Source organism: Thermobia domestica, chromosome 18, assembly GCF_964235325.1.
Source record: "Thermobia domestica chromosome 18, izTheDome1.hap1.1, whole genome shotgun sequence".
Classification (NCBI taxonomy): domain Eukaryota; kingdom Metazoa; phylum Arthropoda; class Insecta; order Zygentoma; family Lepismatidae; genus Thermobia; species Thermobia domestica.
Window position 1 is genome coordinate 57,680,322 of NC_137471.1, and position 17,098 is coordinate 57,697,419.

A 17,098-nucleotide genomic window follows, 5' to 3' on the forward strand; every position below is an offset into this window, starting at 1 on the left:
CGGTGACGTAGTTCATTTTAACAGCCCAAATGCACAGAAATTCACTGAGTTAGCGTCAAGGCTTCTTACAGGGATGTCAAGAAAAGGTAATAACACGGATTCCCATTTCCAACTCCAGTCATGACAAAAGAGGAGGAATGAATTGGTGGTATGGCTTAACGTTTTGTCCATGTGTATCCGCGCCTGTTGATGCGGGTGGTTGATGATGGTGATTATGCATTCACGCATGATAAGATTCCTGGGAGTAGGTAGCATTCATCCTCATGTTTCTGTCTTCCTTACGTACTTCTAACTTGTCGCTGTCGTTGTATTAGAGTTTATAGTCGCTTTAAACAACGAGGCAATGTAAGACGTGGAATCTGAACCACATGAGCTTCCGCTGACAATCGAACCCAGTCTCCTACGCTGTAACTTCCTCTTTTTATCATATCCGGTGACAATAACTTTCCTACGAGAAACTTTCTCCTCACTGGCGGTCAAACTCAGTACATCCTTTGCCAGAAGTATCACGGTATGTAATTATCCAAATGTTACCCTCATAGCTGTATCCGATGACAATAATGATCCCTTGCGGGAAACTGTCTTCATTCTGGCAGTAAAACTCGGTACGTCCCTTCTCTGAAGTGTCACGGTACATAACTGCCCAAATGTTGCCTTTACACATGAAATAAATTGCTCATCCAATGTGACTAGTGTATTCAATGTTGACCCCGTCGAATGTCTTTCATGCAGTATGAAGGAGGCTTGTCATAAATTCAGTCATGTAGTTCAGGAAGGTTGTGACCCCGGACCATATGTACTTACCACGGGCCAAGATAGTGACCTGGGCCATGCCACATTGGGGTGATTGATCTGCAGGCTGCTTATCGACGAATTCTATGAAGTATCTCATTGACTCGCTGGTAACCTCGAACGGACCCCATCGAATGTCTAAACATAGTCCCAATTTGTATTTTCCTGACCACGATATCTTTAGCTGTGGTCCCTCCGATGGTTAAACATTTTCCCCAATACTGTTTCACTAGTTAGTTGTACGAAAAACACGTGTGGAAAGGAGTGATGATGAACTCTTCCAAATAACGATTCACTTTCGATGCAATTTCACTAGTATCAACACAAGACTCCGGCATCTGCAAGGTAAGATACCACACTGGTAACGACGCCTATTTCATGGTTCCATGGTTCTGGCGCAACTACACAGGTGATAGCAGCATTGCCTAATCGGTCGGATGCAAACCGATCAACCTTCTGTATAAATAATGCGAAACATTTTTTTTTTTTTTTTTTTTTTAAGAAAGTAATTCATTTCTCTCATCGATTTAAACGGATTTTACAAAGTGCTGACCTAAAACTGAAGAATTGTCAGTTGTTTAAAAAAAAAAATGCACGTAGGGCTTCTACCAAATACTGATCATACAACACACACAAATATCGAACGAAAATTAACAAATGTTTATTGCCACTGATGTTCACTGTGCACTTGCATATTACTAAATAATTACGACTGGAAACTATGGACTGAATATGGTAAAAATGAGATGCACAAATAACAAATGAGAACACAATGAAGAATGCAATAAACTCCAAAAGCATTAACTTTCAAAATTAAATTTAAAAAAAGTTTTATACTGAAATGTTCCATATAAATTTGCCAACAAAAACAGAATGTATACCGTGTTTGTGCACTGCCATTTCTGTATCTAAAAACCGAGCTGTTAAATGCTACTGAATTCGACATATTGAAACAAAACACAGATAGTACATATAGAATTCTCCCTCTATACTGTGAATTATAAACGAAATTCTTATTTCTCAGGAATGAAACTTTGCAACAGATTTGTTCAGGAAGATGCCATTACTATTGTAAACAACTTCTCTTGTGACGTTATTAGTAACGTGCTACTGAAATTTAGTATGCCACTCCACTTTCATACTATGCGAGTGCGAGAATTTTGGTACAAACGTTAGGAAGTTAAGAGCATTTGGTAAAGATAAAACAGGTTTATGAAAATGCGGTTAATAATGATAGATATTATACCGGTAGACTTTGGTTGTTATGAGATTAGTACGAGAATAGTTGTGAATGTTTATATAGTGATTTGTAGTAGTAGGCAAGCAAGTTGGTTAATTGTTACACAATATCGTTTATAATTACTTTCTCGTCTTATACTAATAATGAACATACTACTGTAATTTAATATTATAAAATGTTGAAATACAAGGGTTGGATTTTTAGTAATGGTAACACTGCTATGCATATACTCGGGAACAAAGCAATCCATTATAATTCATACCAGTGGTAGGTTGGATGCCGACCCTCCCTCAGAGTACATGAACTCGCCTGCCCTCTTGTCCATGCGCGCGCAGCGCCAGCAGTTAGAAGGCAGTTCTGAGTGAGAGTTCGTGGACCACAGTCACGCTGCGTCAGTGCTCGCGGAATACAGTCATGTTTACGAAGCAAGAGCAGAGGAACTGGTTGAAAATTGAATACACTAGAGGTCGGAATGCAAAACAGTGCTACGAAGTATTGCAAGATGTTTGCGGTGTAAGTGCATTGCCATACCGTACAAAGTGGGTCAAAGCCTTTAATGACGGACGACAAAATGTCACCGACATACCTCGCTCCGGCCATCCTCCTGTAAGTGAAAGATGTGAGAACGTGAACGCGTTAGTGCTAGTGGATCGGAATGCCACGATTCGTCAATTGGCCAACGATACAGGACTAGCGCATTCGACTGTGCTGAAAATTCTGAAGAACAACCTGGAATTGCGTAAAAGCGCCTCAAGATAGGTTTCACATGAACTGACTGAACAACACAAGTAGCTGCGATATGCCGCCGCCTGAACACACTTGGAGTGGTATCAACGTGAAGGTGAGGCCTTCTTACGGAAGATCATTGCTATTGATGAGACTTGGACCAGAGCGTACGAACCACAGCTGAAACGGCAATCAAACGAGTGCCATCATTCTGGGTCACCGAGAAAAACAACAGTTTGGAATACCCCCAACCAATGTGAAAGCTATGCTAATCATTGTATACGACTGAGAAGGTATCATCATAAAAAATACCGTCCTCCAAGGACACACCGTTAGTGCAGAATCCTACTGCAATTTTTTTCAAAACAATCTGCGAGCAGCTGTAAGATGAAAACGACGCAACTTCCTGACGAACCCACCCATCATTCTGCATGTCAATGCAAGGGCACATTCAGCAGGTGCGGTCACTGATTTGTTGCATCGTTGGGGCTGGGAAATGCTGTATCACCCCACGTATTCTCCAGATTTAAGTCCCTGCGACTACGACCTCTTCCCGAAGATGAAGGAACCACTTCGTGAGTGAGACACGCTTTCGTACAGCTGATGATCTCCTCCGGGCGACCGATCGGTCCATCCGCACTATCTAGAGATTGGGCACTGCCAACGCCATCCAGCGGCTTCTACATCGCTGGGAACGCGTGATTCACAATGCTGGTGATTACATCGAGGGCCTGTAAAACTTCGCACCTTATAAGTACTCTACTTCTCAAGATATACCATTGTTGCCATTACTAAAAACCCAACCCTTGTATTTTCGAGGAAGAATTTTGATAAATATTTATTGAAAGCACGAACTAGTTGTCTGGCATTAGACCTACAATGCTTTGTAGAATGCTCCTTCTATCCAGCTGCGATATCGTATTGGGTTTGGATTTTATTGCACTACACAGATTACAGGTTTAACCAATTATCATAAGAACAGAATGGCTTTGTCCCAATTCCTACTATTCTGTAGGTTGAAGCCATGTAAGCACAAAACAAGCTGTGCCGTACCGTGTAATCAAGTAGGTGATATGAAAATGATCTCGTTCTTCGTTTTTTTTTCGTACTCGTCAAGTACATTTGTAAGAGGTGAAAAATATAAAATATTTAAACACTAATAATGTAAAATAATTAAAAAACTTTTATCATGCATTAAGTGTCTACTAGTATTGAGAGTAACGAAGTAACACTTTTACATTATGTAATGTGAAAAAAGACTGGACAGAACATATTTGATCTGGAGCTGAGGAACAGGATAAGAAGTTGCTTCTCCTCACTAGTCTGTGAATGTAATGTAAAGTTCCCAAGTTCTACCTGGGGAATAAAATCAAATCCGAAATACCGCATGTAAATCGAAGTTATTTCAACATTCAAGGTTCATTAGTAGTAGCAGATCATTAAATTTTACCATACATTTAAAAACATGACCGCTTATTATACCGAATACAAGTTTATAAAAAGGTCGAAAAATTCGTACTTTTACTTTAGTAATAAAAGTAACTGTCATAATTAATATGAATTAAATAATAGATGTAGATATATTATGAAAATATTGCTTCAAGTAACTGCAACTAACGTCAAATTTACAGTTATAAAACTTCTCCAAATGATTACTGTAGCAGTGCGGTGGCCTCGCTAACCGCGAGGCAGTTCTGTAGCGTGTTGCATTTACTGAAACATTTTGATTATTCAATTTCTGTTCCACAGGGAAGATTTTCCGTGCAAATGTAATATTCACTTGTTGCAAACGTGCGTGCATTTTCAGTAGTTTTCTCATTCACCGACTCATTTCTTTTAATCAAGTATGTTAAAAGATGTCTACTTAACTTTTCATACGCTCATAGGCCTAAGGCACTGTTGTTGACGCATAATATCGACCTTTATAACACGAATATTGCAGAAGGGAATTTTCTGCTTGAGAAGAGAACTTGTATCAACTTTTTGACAAGCGTATTTCATTACTTTCAATGTTTGTACAGATTCTGTTCTTATTCTCCCACACATTTCAAAGTCTCCATACCTTTTAATAGATTCACACATAGAGTATTAAATATTTCAATACAGTGACAGCTACCCTGTTTAAATTCAAGCCCCATTCCTGAGCGACAGTTTTATATTTCTTTATCATATCCTTATGAAGAACGAAAGTAAGAAAAAAAAAAAGCAGTGTACACTTGAACAGAAGAGTATTAGGTGAAAACAGAATGTAGCCAGGTCTGAAGAACGTTTCTGTTTCTACCTTGGTACGTGGAATCTCGGCAATATCTAAAGAAAAAATTATAAACTAATGGCAGCTTTTTGGAGAGGGACACTGAAGTCATAGCACGTACACAAAAGAATATTGAGGTTATGACAGAGATTACCAGACAACCCATGCAACTTCTCCTTAAAAGCTATAATAAATATATCTAACAAAAGAAACTGACAAATGCAGCGCCAGCTGCGGCTAGCCATTGTGAGATTAACAGAGAATTTGTGTCCTAGTGCTATTACAAACCGGCAGGCGCGGCTAACCATACACATTCTACTGTAGTTGAAAACGAACTTTTCCGTAATACTTTCATATTGAAAATCTAATAAGTTATAGTGCACTTTTGGAGTACCTAAATTTCCCGTTCCGTAAAATGGGCAAAATCGTAGCTAGCTGCATACTGGCTAGACAAAGACCTAATCAAGACATACGACAGTGGTAACCTGTATAAAACAGTTGCCACATCTAGGTTAATAGTTAGGATTAGGAATTAAATTTCTGGGCTTTTAGCATCTATGACCATGTTAGCCCTTTACGTATAAGAGATGGGGTCCCTCGGCAATCACATTGTCCGGGAAATTGGGGAAGAAGAAAGGACTGGAAAAGGAAGGAAGCGGCCTGGGATCTGTATGTTAGTTACCATTCCGGCATTTACCTGGTGTTAATAAGGAAAACCTTACTCAGGATGGCTGTCATGAAAAAGCTATTCCACTTTTTCGATCGAGTGTCCCCACCGAGAATCAAATTCGGGACCGGTCGCACCAATGACGAGCAACTACGCTACGTGGGGCCACTCAAGGACAATCAATAACATCAATTCAGCATACATTAAATTCGTTTATCTAGAGGGACAGGGGGTCAAATTATTCTCTCTCTTTTTTTTTTGTATAAAAGTGTCTAGTCTTTCTTTAAAAAAAATTACTAATGAAATTCTCAAGCAATATATATATCACCAAACTGCAAGTATTACTATTTATATTCAATAAGGAAAAATGGACAAAATTCCCAAAATAAGTACCATACGCCACAATAATGCAATTATTATTGGTTATGGTTTCTAAGTTAGCATTCAACACAAAATACTCGTATATAGTACTTCAGTATACATTATATTAAATTATAAGTAAATTATGTATATTTCACGGGGAAAGGTAAAATTTTACAGCTTATTTGCATCTATCGTGTTAACCTATAGTTTATGTCAGCCCTGCCAGTCATATGGAAAAGAGTTCGTTTGAAACAAACAACCTGCGCCATCAAGAATATGATTATTATTATTATTATTTTGAAAACAAGAAATAGGACAAATAAAGAAAACACCAACGTAAGGTAAATTTGTTCTGAAATATTCATAAAATGAAACAAAACTCACTTCATCGAATAATAACACAATTAAAACAAAAAGCAACTGGAAGTTATGAAGAGAATTAAGAAGAGGAAAAATGAACTAAAAGCAACGCACCATTTACTTACGATAACTATTCTTGTCACAACGGATATTGGCCGATTGTGTGCGCAGTGATGTCCTGCGTTCGCATGCTGTACATTTGTGATTATTTGTTTTTCAAGGGTTCTCACCAATTTCCATCTCCACTTTTTCATATTATCAATGTTGAACAATTCGATGCGATCATAACACAAGAGGTCAAACAATTGTTTGGCAATATCCCTGTCATTTATATGAGGAATATTACAAATATTTACTGTTTATTACACACAACCAGTCTCATGTCATCTTCTCAGCACGGAACATAAAATTAAATGTTTAATCTTTATTATTATTGACTAGCAGCGTTCACCCCGCTTCGCTGCGGTCACCCCGGAACGCAATAAACTTTGTTACTTAGATAATTTTTACTTTTTCGCTTTCAAGTGATATGATAAAAACCATAGAAGATTGCACTAATGTTAACATTATATCGCCTGTCATTTATGTTAACCCGCCCCGCTTCGCTGCGGTCACCCCAACCCGCCCCGCTTCGCTGCGGTCATCCCGGAACGCAATAAACTTTGTTACTTAGATAATTTTTACTTTTTCGCTTTCAAGTGATTTATAGCGCCTGTCATTTATGTTAACCTGCCGAGTCACAGGGTCATGCGGGTTGCATATAAGTACGTTTATTTTTATATGATGAACTAATAACAAAGGATTTGTACGTATGGACACCTGAATGGTCAATTATCTCAAGACACTGGTAATTGAAAATTAAAGTGATATGATAAAAACCATCTAGGGTCCAAATCCTAACAACCCCCCAAAAATGAAAGAAATCGGTTCAACCGTATTAGCGTGATGAGCGAACAAAGGATTTTTTCTACGTATGAACACCTGATTGGTCAATTATCTCAAGACACTGCTAATTGAAAATTAAAGTGATATGATAAAAACCATCTAGGGTCCAAATCCTAACAACCCCCCAAAAATGAAAGAAATCGGTTCAGCCGTATTAACGTGATGAGCGGACAAAGGATTTTGTGCGTTCTCTTTTATATATATAGAATAAATCTCCTCACATAGTTTTGATGTACATGACTGCAGGGGCGATTCCCAATGTGGAAAAACTTCGGAATTATTAATTACTTGAATTAAGCTGAATGAACTGTTAAGTAATGCATACGACAAAATCCAACATGAAACATTCAAATTTATTTCTGCTTGCATAAGAATAGTTTAAACTACTGACTCTTTAAGTCTGCAGTATGAAAAAAAAAATGAAATGAAAATGTTAATTTAGTTCTGTTCTTTGCGATAAAGGAGACGGATGATTAATGAAAGTGAATTATTAGGAAAGAACTGGTGGAATGAGGATGTGGTAGAAAATGCGAGAACCAATGAAAATCTATCGACCCAATGTTCTTCATCACAAACTCACATTGTGATTGGAAATGAAATGAAGTGAAATTTTTCAGTTTAACATCCCATGATTATGCCCTTTAGGCTAAAGGAGACGGATGACTAAGGAAAGTGAATAATGGAAGAATCGATGAAATGAGAATGTGGGAGGAAGCGGGAGTATCCCTGAGAAAACCCACGGACGAAATGTCTTGACCGGGAATTGAACCAGGAACCCCATGCACCAGAGGTAAGCGATGTCTCACTAAGGCACATGCCCCCTTGTGTGATCGAACAGGGACCTCTAGCACCCGAGGTGAGAATTATCCACTGAGTCACCGTGCCATCGCCTGTATTATGTATGAAGTATATTTGTTACAAAATTAAATAATTGATGACAAGCAAAGACTATTTTAGAAATGTATATCGAAGTTTCTACTAGTAAATATTATATCATTGTAATAATTTAAGAATTACCGGTATAGAATATTATGATGTAAAGAGGTTTCCAAAGGAGAAAACAAAGGAAACTCGGAAAGTAATTATATCAACAAAATTATATTGTTTCTTTTACGTGGTGTGACTCCCAATAAAATCAGTTGGTGGAATCAAAACTATTATTTTGAGGTTCAAGAAATATACAATCCCATTCCACAATATTGAGTACCTATTCCTCGTTTGAGAGCTTTCTAAGGCTTTAAAGATGAAAATAAATAAATAAAGACGCGACTATGCTACAATTTATCTAAAAGTTAGGGTATGAAACGCTTATAGGAGAGACTGATATTCAATTTCTTTTTCAACGCAACTATACGATCAATGTTAGGTATCGTTGTCCGAGAAATACGATCTGAAAGTACAACGATAATGTATATTTTGTATGTACTTTTTAAATATTGTTAATATTTACGGGGAAAAGTGCTATTTTAAAGGCACAAGCACTTAAGAAGAAGAAGAAGAAGAAAAATATAAAGAAATAATTTAAATATTTGTATTATATCGAATTATTTTTCTTAATTTCGTTCCTAAGACAACTTCTTTATCTGTTTGATGTGGTTGTTATAGTAGCTAAGAAAGATAGAATGAAGAGCCATCTTGTAAAGACTGAATGTACAATATTTTAATGTGACAAACACGATATATGTTAAAAGTGAATATATATATTTTTAAAAGTGCATAACTGTGTTGTGTAATTCATGATAATCTCGTGTGCTTTATGAATATTTAATATATACATTTGGAATCAGGTAATGTAACGTAGCAGAAGAAATAACGTTACAGAAGTTAGTGCAGCAGAACTTCAATATTGTTTTGTTATATTTAATTATATAGCTTTTAGTAAAACATGAAAAAGTGGTGGGGGAACTAATGAGAACCCTTAAATAAATAATCAATTTGAAAAATACGAAGTCATCGAGCATATTCGACAACGATGTCTGCTTTCCCCTTGAAATAACTATATAAAATATATTTATTCTATTTAAATATGTCTCTTGCAGCAATAAATATTATAACTATAGCTGCAACCAATTTATAAGTACATGTGCAAAACAAGATAAATAACTCTTCGGTAATGCTAAAACACACCTGGCGTTGATTCGGTCTCAGGTTCACATGACGCTTCGGTGCAACACCAAATCCAACATTATCGACCATTGCTGATGTTGACAAGAATAGTTGAGAAATATTGGAAATCTAAAAAGAGATCATTACAACATTTATTCAAATACTTAAATGTATAATTTTAACAGTAATTACACGGCATTATCAGGGAATCGATAATACATTACGGGATCAGCGAAACCTGGGAGTACACATACAGACAGAAGCAAATTCTATTAAGTATAGACGCATACAGTATATGAGCCCACTAAATAAAACGATATTTTTCCTATAGAGAATAGTACGTAATGGGCAAAATAATGTAAACAGATCGTCATGTTGTCAACTATATTGCAGGATTAGTTGGCCACACTGACTTTTTTCTTATATCAATTTTCAGCATTGAAGCTAAATAAGACGTGGAAGCAATTCTATCCGGTGATAGCCCCAAGTCTTCCATACTACGTCTGTTTGCATTCTCTAATGTGTACTCCATACATTGTACACAGGAGCGAAATATAAAAGAACTCTTAGATTATTTAGATGGTAAATAGCAGATGTTTCTTTAGCAGGAGCATCTGAGACTAATACTTTGATACCCAGGATGGATTAATGCTTGAGTAAACACCTATGGAGTGAAGTTTGAGCCCTACGCGTACCACGCAGAAAATATAATGTTCAATGCAGATGCAAATTTGGCTAAAGGAGGATATAAGTGAATAATGGCAGTTGAATACCGGTTGTTTTGGATCAAGAGATCAAGTTCGATGCGACACTGCCATCATAGGCGTTAGCTGTAGCAAAGGATCCACATGCTACTCATGGTCTGTGGATATCTCTACTAGGATCTGGAATGAAGTGCCTGAAGTAATGCAATGCCACCAAACGGTTAATAGAAAGGGTAAGTATACCATGGTTCCCTTCCAGCGAAAGTTCGATGACGGGATAGTGAAACAGTATCAACACAATAGTTTGACAGTTAGAAAAACGTGTATTCATGCCACAGTGAATTATATCCAACAAAGATCCGTTCAGAAACATTCGCCCAGATAAGGCACCTGCAAGAAGATTGAAATTTTTAGTAATGGATGAATTGCTGCGGGACAAACGTCGGATGACTTGCCAAGAAATTTCACCCCCACAACGGGAGATTATCCGATGAATCAAGTGTCTACACTAATGTTACGAGAACCATTCACCAACGTCTAAGATTACAATCTCAGAAACCCTACACCACCTCTAATCTTGGTACAGAGATGAGGGAAAGACCGAATGCCGGATACTGTATGAACGATGCTTGGCAGGTGTCAAATAGAATTGTGTGGTCAGGCGAGATGAGGCATATACTTACTTATTTGACAGTGGTCAAATATACCTATTACCTAACGCATTTGCAATACAAACGGACATAGTGATTTTGTTCGCTAATGCGGGAAAGTTGGTGATAAGTATGGTTGACAAAAAATTAACAGGTTAAAGCCGCGTGCTTCCAAGTCAACGATTATATCCTCCATTCTCCCCACAGATATCTAAAGTATGTACGAACAGGACTTCTGCAATGTGTTCATTCCCATGGATACAGCACACCACCCATGTCGAACATTCTTTTACTCTGAGGACTAAATGGACAAGGGAACAGGCATCCACATTATCCTCTTCAATAACACTCCAGCGAAAGGCCTCGATGCCAGTTCAATGGATATCTGCGCCTTTGCACCCCTAAAACCAAACAGCGTCTGAACATTTGTGATCTCTGGAAAACTTGCAGAGAAGTGGGAGAGAACACCCATGTCCTTCTTCAGCACGGTCTTTTTTTTAAAAGGGAAATTAAGATGTAGAACGATTGTTCACAACGCTGATGGACCAATAACCACCACCGTTAGGGCGACATTGTATCTCATAATGTAAATATTATGTCAACGCTGGGCATGTGGCCCGAACAGATTTCTTTGAGAAAACAAGACAACACCAAAAAAACATAAGGACAATATGAATCCATCGTAAGCTTAAATGCTGTAGAACTTTACGACTTTTTGCATAGAGATGATGTTCAATCACGGTGCCACCATCAAACTCTATTGTATCATGTGAGCTTTCGGTGGTATTTAATATCTGGCTCATCTAGTCTACAGAATGTAATTGTGAGATGTTAATATTTTGATTTTTTATGATTATAACCAAAGATACAAAGCATGACTCAACTTCATCGGCGAAGATAAATAAAAAGCAAAAATAAATTTAAAAGAGATAATAAGACCATATACAACAGACAGAACAAAAAATATAGATTTTAAAAATTAGACATTTACGAACACTGAAAACTTCACACAGTGATACATGAAATGGGGCGCATATCATACACCTTTAATCAAATAAATTCTCTAGGTACTCTATGAACGCAGAAATTCAAGGCCTCTACTCTGAATATATACAGATAAATCAACGAGGTTGAATACAATGATATAGACAATCACATTTTAATCTTTGAGTGAAGTTTTCATTATTTAAATGATACGATTTCTATAGTACCTATTTGATTTTCCTGACAAGCAAGTTTATCCCATAGTTTGATGTTAGTTATCCACAATGACGTGTTTTAAGTTTTGTTCTATGGAAATCACCACTAGTAAATACTACTGAACTACCAACGTGAGTAGGCTTTGAGTTCAAAGTGAAAAACTCCTCTATCTTCAAAATCGGTAAATGTTCTCAATTGCCCAACCCATTCCTCATAAAGAAACCTCAATTTCCCAGGTACTTACATTATTTTGTCCAAGTAACGTAAACAGTATGACAGATATTACTTGCGATCAGACATTAAACATTAATATTTCGTCAAACTGACAAATATTCCCGTAAAAACAACTTTATTTTATATGCTTAAAAATCCATGCATTCGCTAGTTTTATGTCTAACTTTCCTACAACCAATCATCCTAGGAATTCAAACACACGATTTTCTGTTCCGTGAACAACAGCCTAGTAAATAATTTCACTATATCACGCGAGTCAGAATAAAACAACAGAATGACAAAGTACGATAACGACGAACAACACTTCATTGTTTAGTCATTAAGAGATCATTAATGGTATTACACACAGTACATAACAAATTCTGATTATGGGGAAGTAAATTTTCTACGCCGATAAGCCTCACTCATATGTTTTGACGCAACAGTTAAGAGGAAGTGAAGAAATTTAAAATTTCATAAACATCAAAGAATCGGAACACACACTGTTCTCTCTTTTCATTTTTTACTGTTTATATTAGAGGTCGCCAACTTATGAAGCGTCAAAGCTACCGTACCGTTTTTAAATCATACTGTGCGCTATCAACCAAAAAAACTACCAACTTTTTTTTTTAAGTCTTACATTTGTTTATTGCCTATAAACTAACATTTCTAGTAAATATGAAATGAAACTATCCAAGTTAGCAAATGTCTAATATACACATGAAAAACATAACGTGCACAACCCGACGCGTATACAGTCAACTGTGGGATGAGGCTGACAGTGGCAGTTGCGCGGGAGAAACAAGCAGTGGTTGTCGTCATCGCCCCCTGTCGTTAGCGTCAGCTCAGTGGAGGACTCAAGGTTAGCTAACTGGAGCGTTAACACGATCTACCGAAAATGTCCCAGTGAGTCGCGATCGATAGTTTGGCGATCACTGGTTTATATCAATGAATTCCTAGATTTCACATTATACTTTCCAGACACTTCCTAAAATGTCCGAAAATAAGATGACAATACAATGGCTGTAACAAACTGTACCTGAAATTTTAAATTTTAAATTTTATTGACATCCAACGGGAAAAATGTTCAAAGTGAGATATACCAATCAACAGATATTGAGCTGAACAAAATATGGATGAATGTAAATTCTTATGTGTAGTTTTCGAGAAAATGAAAAACACGATTCCTTTGTAAACATAAAAATAGATGCTGAACAATAACCACATTATCTGTACGATGAAACTAATTTTGAAGTGTACTCTCATCAAGCTTTTCATTACGACGCTAGCAAGACGCCAGTACACATTATAGTCAACGACATATAGCCGAAAATTATGATTAACTTAGAAAACTTTGTTTAATTGTAATAGTCTGAAAATGAGAGTGTGGAGATTGGAAGAGGAGTCAGACAAGGATGCAGCATGTTACCTCAATTATTCAACATTTTTAGTGAATGTTTAAGAAGGAAGCATTAATGGGAATTGGAGATTTCAAGATTAGAGGGAAGACCATTAACGAGATCAGGTATGCAGATGATACGGTTATTATAGTTAGAACCGAAGGACTACAGGAGATGATGGGCAAAATAGTTGATACTGGGAAACTTTAGGGAAATCAACATCGAAAAATCGAAAGTCATGAGAATATCCCGTGGAAACACGCCCTTACGGGTCAGAGTAGAACAAAGAGAACTTAAGGAGGTCGATCATTTCAAGTATCTGGAAAGTATTGACGAGAGATGCTTACTGCACCAAAGATATCAGGTCAAGAACTATCATTGCCAAAGAAGCATCCAACAAGAAAAGACCACTCTTAATTAACAGGCTTAATATTGGATTAACGAAGAAGTTGGTCAAGTGCTACACATAGAGTATTGGACTGTACGGTTCAGAGAATTGAACATTGACAGAAGTTAGAGAAGAAATCTTTAGAGAGCTTCGAAATGGGTGCTGGAAAAAAATGAAGATAAAATGGGCAGAGAGAAGAGGACGCTTCTAACCAGCATCTTTTGTAGGAAGGCAAACTGGATTGGAGACATCTTGCGAAGAAATTGTCTTCTTCATACCGCCATAGTAGGAAATATGGAAGGAAAGCGAAGAATAGGAAAAAGTAAATCACAACTGATCAATGATTTGAAGAATATAAGAAAATATTGTGAGTTAAAAGAGAAAGCTGAAGATCGAGAAACACGGAAGGAGCATTTCCAAGTCCAAACTGAAACTTAAGAAGAAGAAAAGAAAAAAAAATCATTAGTCCCAGGACGTGCCAGAAGGCAGAATACTTTAATAATAATAATAATAATAATAATAATAATAATAATAATAATAATAATAATAATAATAATAATAATAATAATAATAATAATAATAATATCAGGTCGAATTGAAATTAATTTCATGCTTGACCGAATTATTAAAAATGATGAACGGAAACACTCCGCTAACTGCGTCTGTGAGATTTTTACTGGTAGATTGACGCTTATGCATAGTTATCATGAAAATCGAGAACACTAATGTTTGTAGTACTAAAAAGTCGTTCACTGTCAATAATAATTGATAGATTCTATTCTTCTGGAATAATTTATTTATCTACGCACCGTATGTAGTAAAAAAAATCACTGTTAACTACCAGATTGTATCTATTATTGCATGTCTTCTATCGGTAACTCTTATCAGTGATGCACACAATCCTAATAGTGACACACACATTCATCAATGACGCACATACTACTTGTAATTATTCTTATAGAACAATATATCTGCATATTTCATTAAGAACACAGGAATATACAAGTATAAGAAAACATAAAATGAAAATTCTGGGATACTCCGTGGGCAAGTCAATAAACGAGAGAACGAATTTACTTCTTACTAAGAAATGGTTTGAAGAGGAGCAAAACTACTATTTCTAACAAGGTGTGGATGAAAGCCTACTTCAGGCGTGATGTTGCATGTACCCATCAACAGTAAGTAATTTGCATATTAACAGATGAATTCACCACTGCGCTAGGGAGTGACAGGAGGAATAATGCCATGCAGCTTTCAGATTGTGTATTCATCTGAAGAAATCCGTTATGGATATAACAATTACTATAGCAGGTTTACAAGGAGTCGCCATACCGCATTTTGTCGATTCAAAGAGTTTACGAAACACCATGCTTCGATATAAACATAGTCTTGGTTCTATGGCCGCAACCTTGAACAACGTAATAACCAATACAGCTTCCACTACTGTTTATATTAATTCTTTGAGAACTACTGATTACTTCATACGTTTCCCACTGCAGTGACTTCACCATTTTTCCTGAGCAGGACATGTAAGTATATAAATAGAAGCCGATAGGTACGACTATCTTTGTTAATTCCATACTATGTTTTGAGCAACTTCAAGCTTTTCTTACGATCTCGCTTATGGTGGCTTATTTAGCGCATGGAGCAATTAAAATATTTTTAACTACTGAAACCAAGACGTTTATTTGGAAGTTGTACGCGAAAAAATAAAGAAACTTATCAAACGGAATGTAGTTTGGAGATGACTACTCAAGACCCCCCCCCCCCCAAAAAAAAAATGGATGGAATTAACTACTCAGCTTTCAACGAACGGAAAAAGAGAAAGACAAAAACGAAAAGTCATACTCAAGATAATCAAAGATTACGACGCACTGCGTCATTTTATTCAGGTACATCGATCTACATCAAAGCAAACGATACAGCGCCACAACTAAGTTTAAGTGATATCTAACGGGTCCCTAATTCAATCTTAATACCCACTGACATTATATATATATATATATATATATATATATATATATATATATATATATATATATATATATATATATATATATATATAGATAGATAGATAGATAGATAGATAAATATCCTTGAAATTTACCTTTGCAGCTCTCATCGATATTTTATTGTAGCCAGTAGGACCAGTCGGTTGCTGTCCTGTGATTTCCAGAGCAACGAAGTCATCCACGTGTAATGAAGGTGGTCTTGACGTATTTGGCGGTCGTGATCTAAATAAGTCACCTCTTGATCCTGCCAGTGATCTCTGGAAACCTCTTCCTCGTGAAGGAGCAACTAGAAAGAACATAATAAATGAGAATATAAGAGACAACACCCAGAATCCCTTTATTTTCTCTTGCTTCCAAAGTTCGCTATTCTAATATTATAACATACTAATTCCATGTTTTATGCACATTTTACATGAATGATTAAAGAGTGTTCGCTTTCCATTAAATTACCCCCTTTAAGGTTAGTTTAAAGGGACAAGTTTTGCCCCTAGATGGCACTGCAGTCTTCGTCTCTCTCCCATGTATTTTTTATCTTTCACGAACATTCACGATTTCTCTTACAAATTTCAACCTACAGACTTCAAATTTTTAGGAAAGGAACTTCATAATCTATGGAAGGCAATGATCCGTTTCGATTTTTTATTTACAATTTTCTTCATTGTTGAAATGGCTTGATTGTTGAAATGAATATCCAAACCTTTAACAATTAAAACTGTTTCAACAATGAAGAAAATTCGAAATAAAAAATCGGCACGGTTGGTTCCGTTTAATAGGTTATGAAGTTCCTTCCCTAAAAATTTGAAGTCTCTAGGTTGACATTTATAAAAGAAACTGTAAATTTTTGTGAAAGGTAAAAAATACATGGGAGAGAAACGAAGACTGTAGTGACATCTATCGGCAAAACTTGTCCCTTTACACTAACCTTAATATTCCCTAGTCAAAGAAATGTTGTCGTAAGATATTAAGAGTATTAAATACTAAACAATGAACTTGTATTTAATTTGAAGTTTCTTTCTTTCTTTTCTTTCCTTTTTTAAGTCGTTTCCTAATGTTTCGAAGACACTGTCTTTTTTTTTTCTTT

The 17,098-nt window shown here is 36.4% G+C and overlaps 1 protein-coding gene across 5 annotated transcripts in view; it reads right to left on the bottom strand.

The window, feature by feature from the left end:
- vir (VIR_N domain-containing protein) overlaps window positions 1-17,098 on the bottom strand; it is a 188,056-nt gene that overhangs the window by 14,157 nt on the left and 156,801 nt on the right. For 3 of the 5 annotated variants that reach the window (XM_081746558.1, XM_081746555.1, XM_081746554.1), the window contains 2 exons: window positions 16,113-16,303; window positions 9,472-9,579 (listed from right to left, as the gene is read on the bottom strand). In XM_081746558.1, the coding sequence (XP_081602684.1) occupies window positions 9,472-9,579; window positions 16,113-16,303 (299 nt within the window). The remainder of the gene's footprint in view (window positions 1-9,471; window positions 9,580-16,112; window positions 16,304-17,098) is intronic. The other 2 variants (XM_081746557.1, XM_081746556.1) reach the window with 1 other exon arrangement.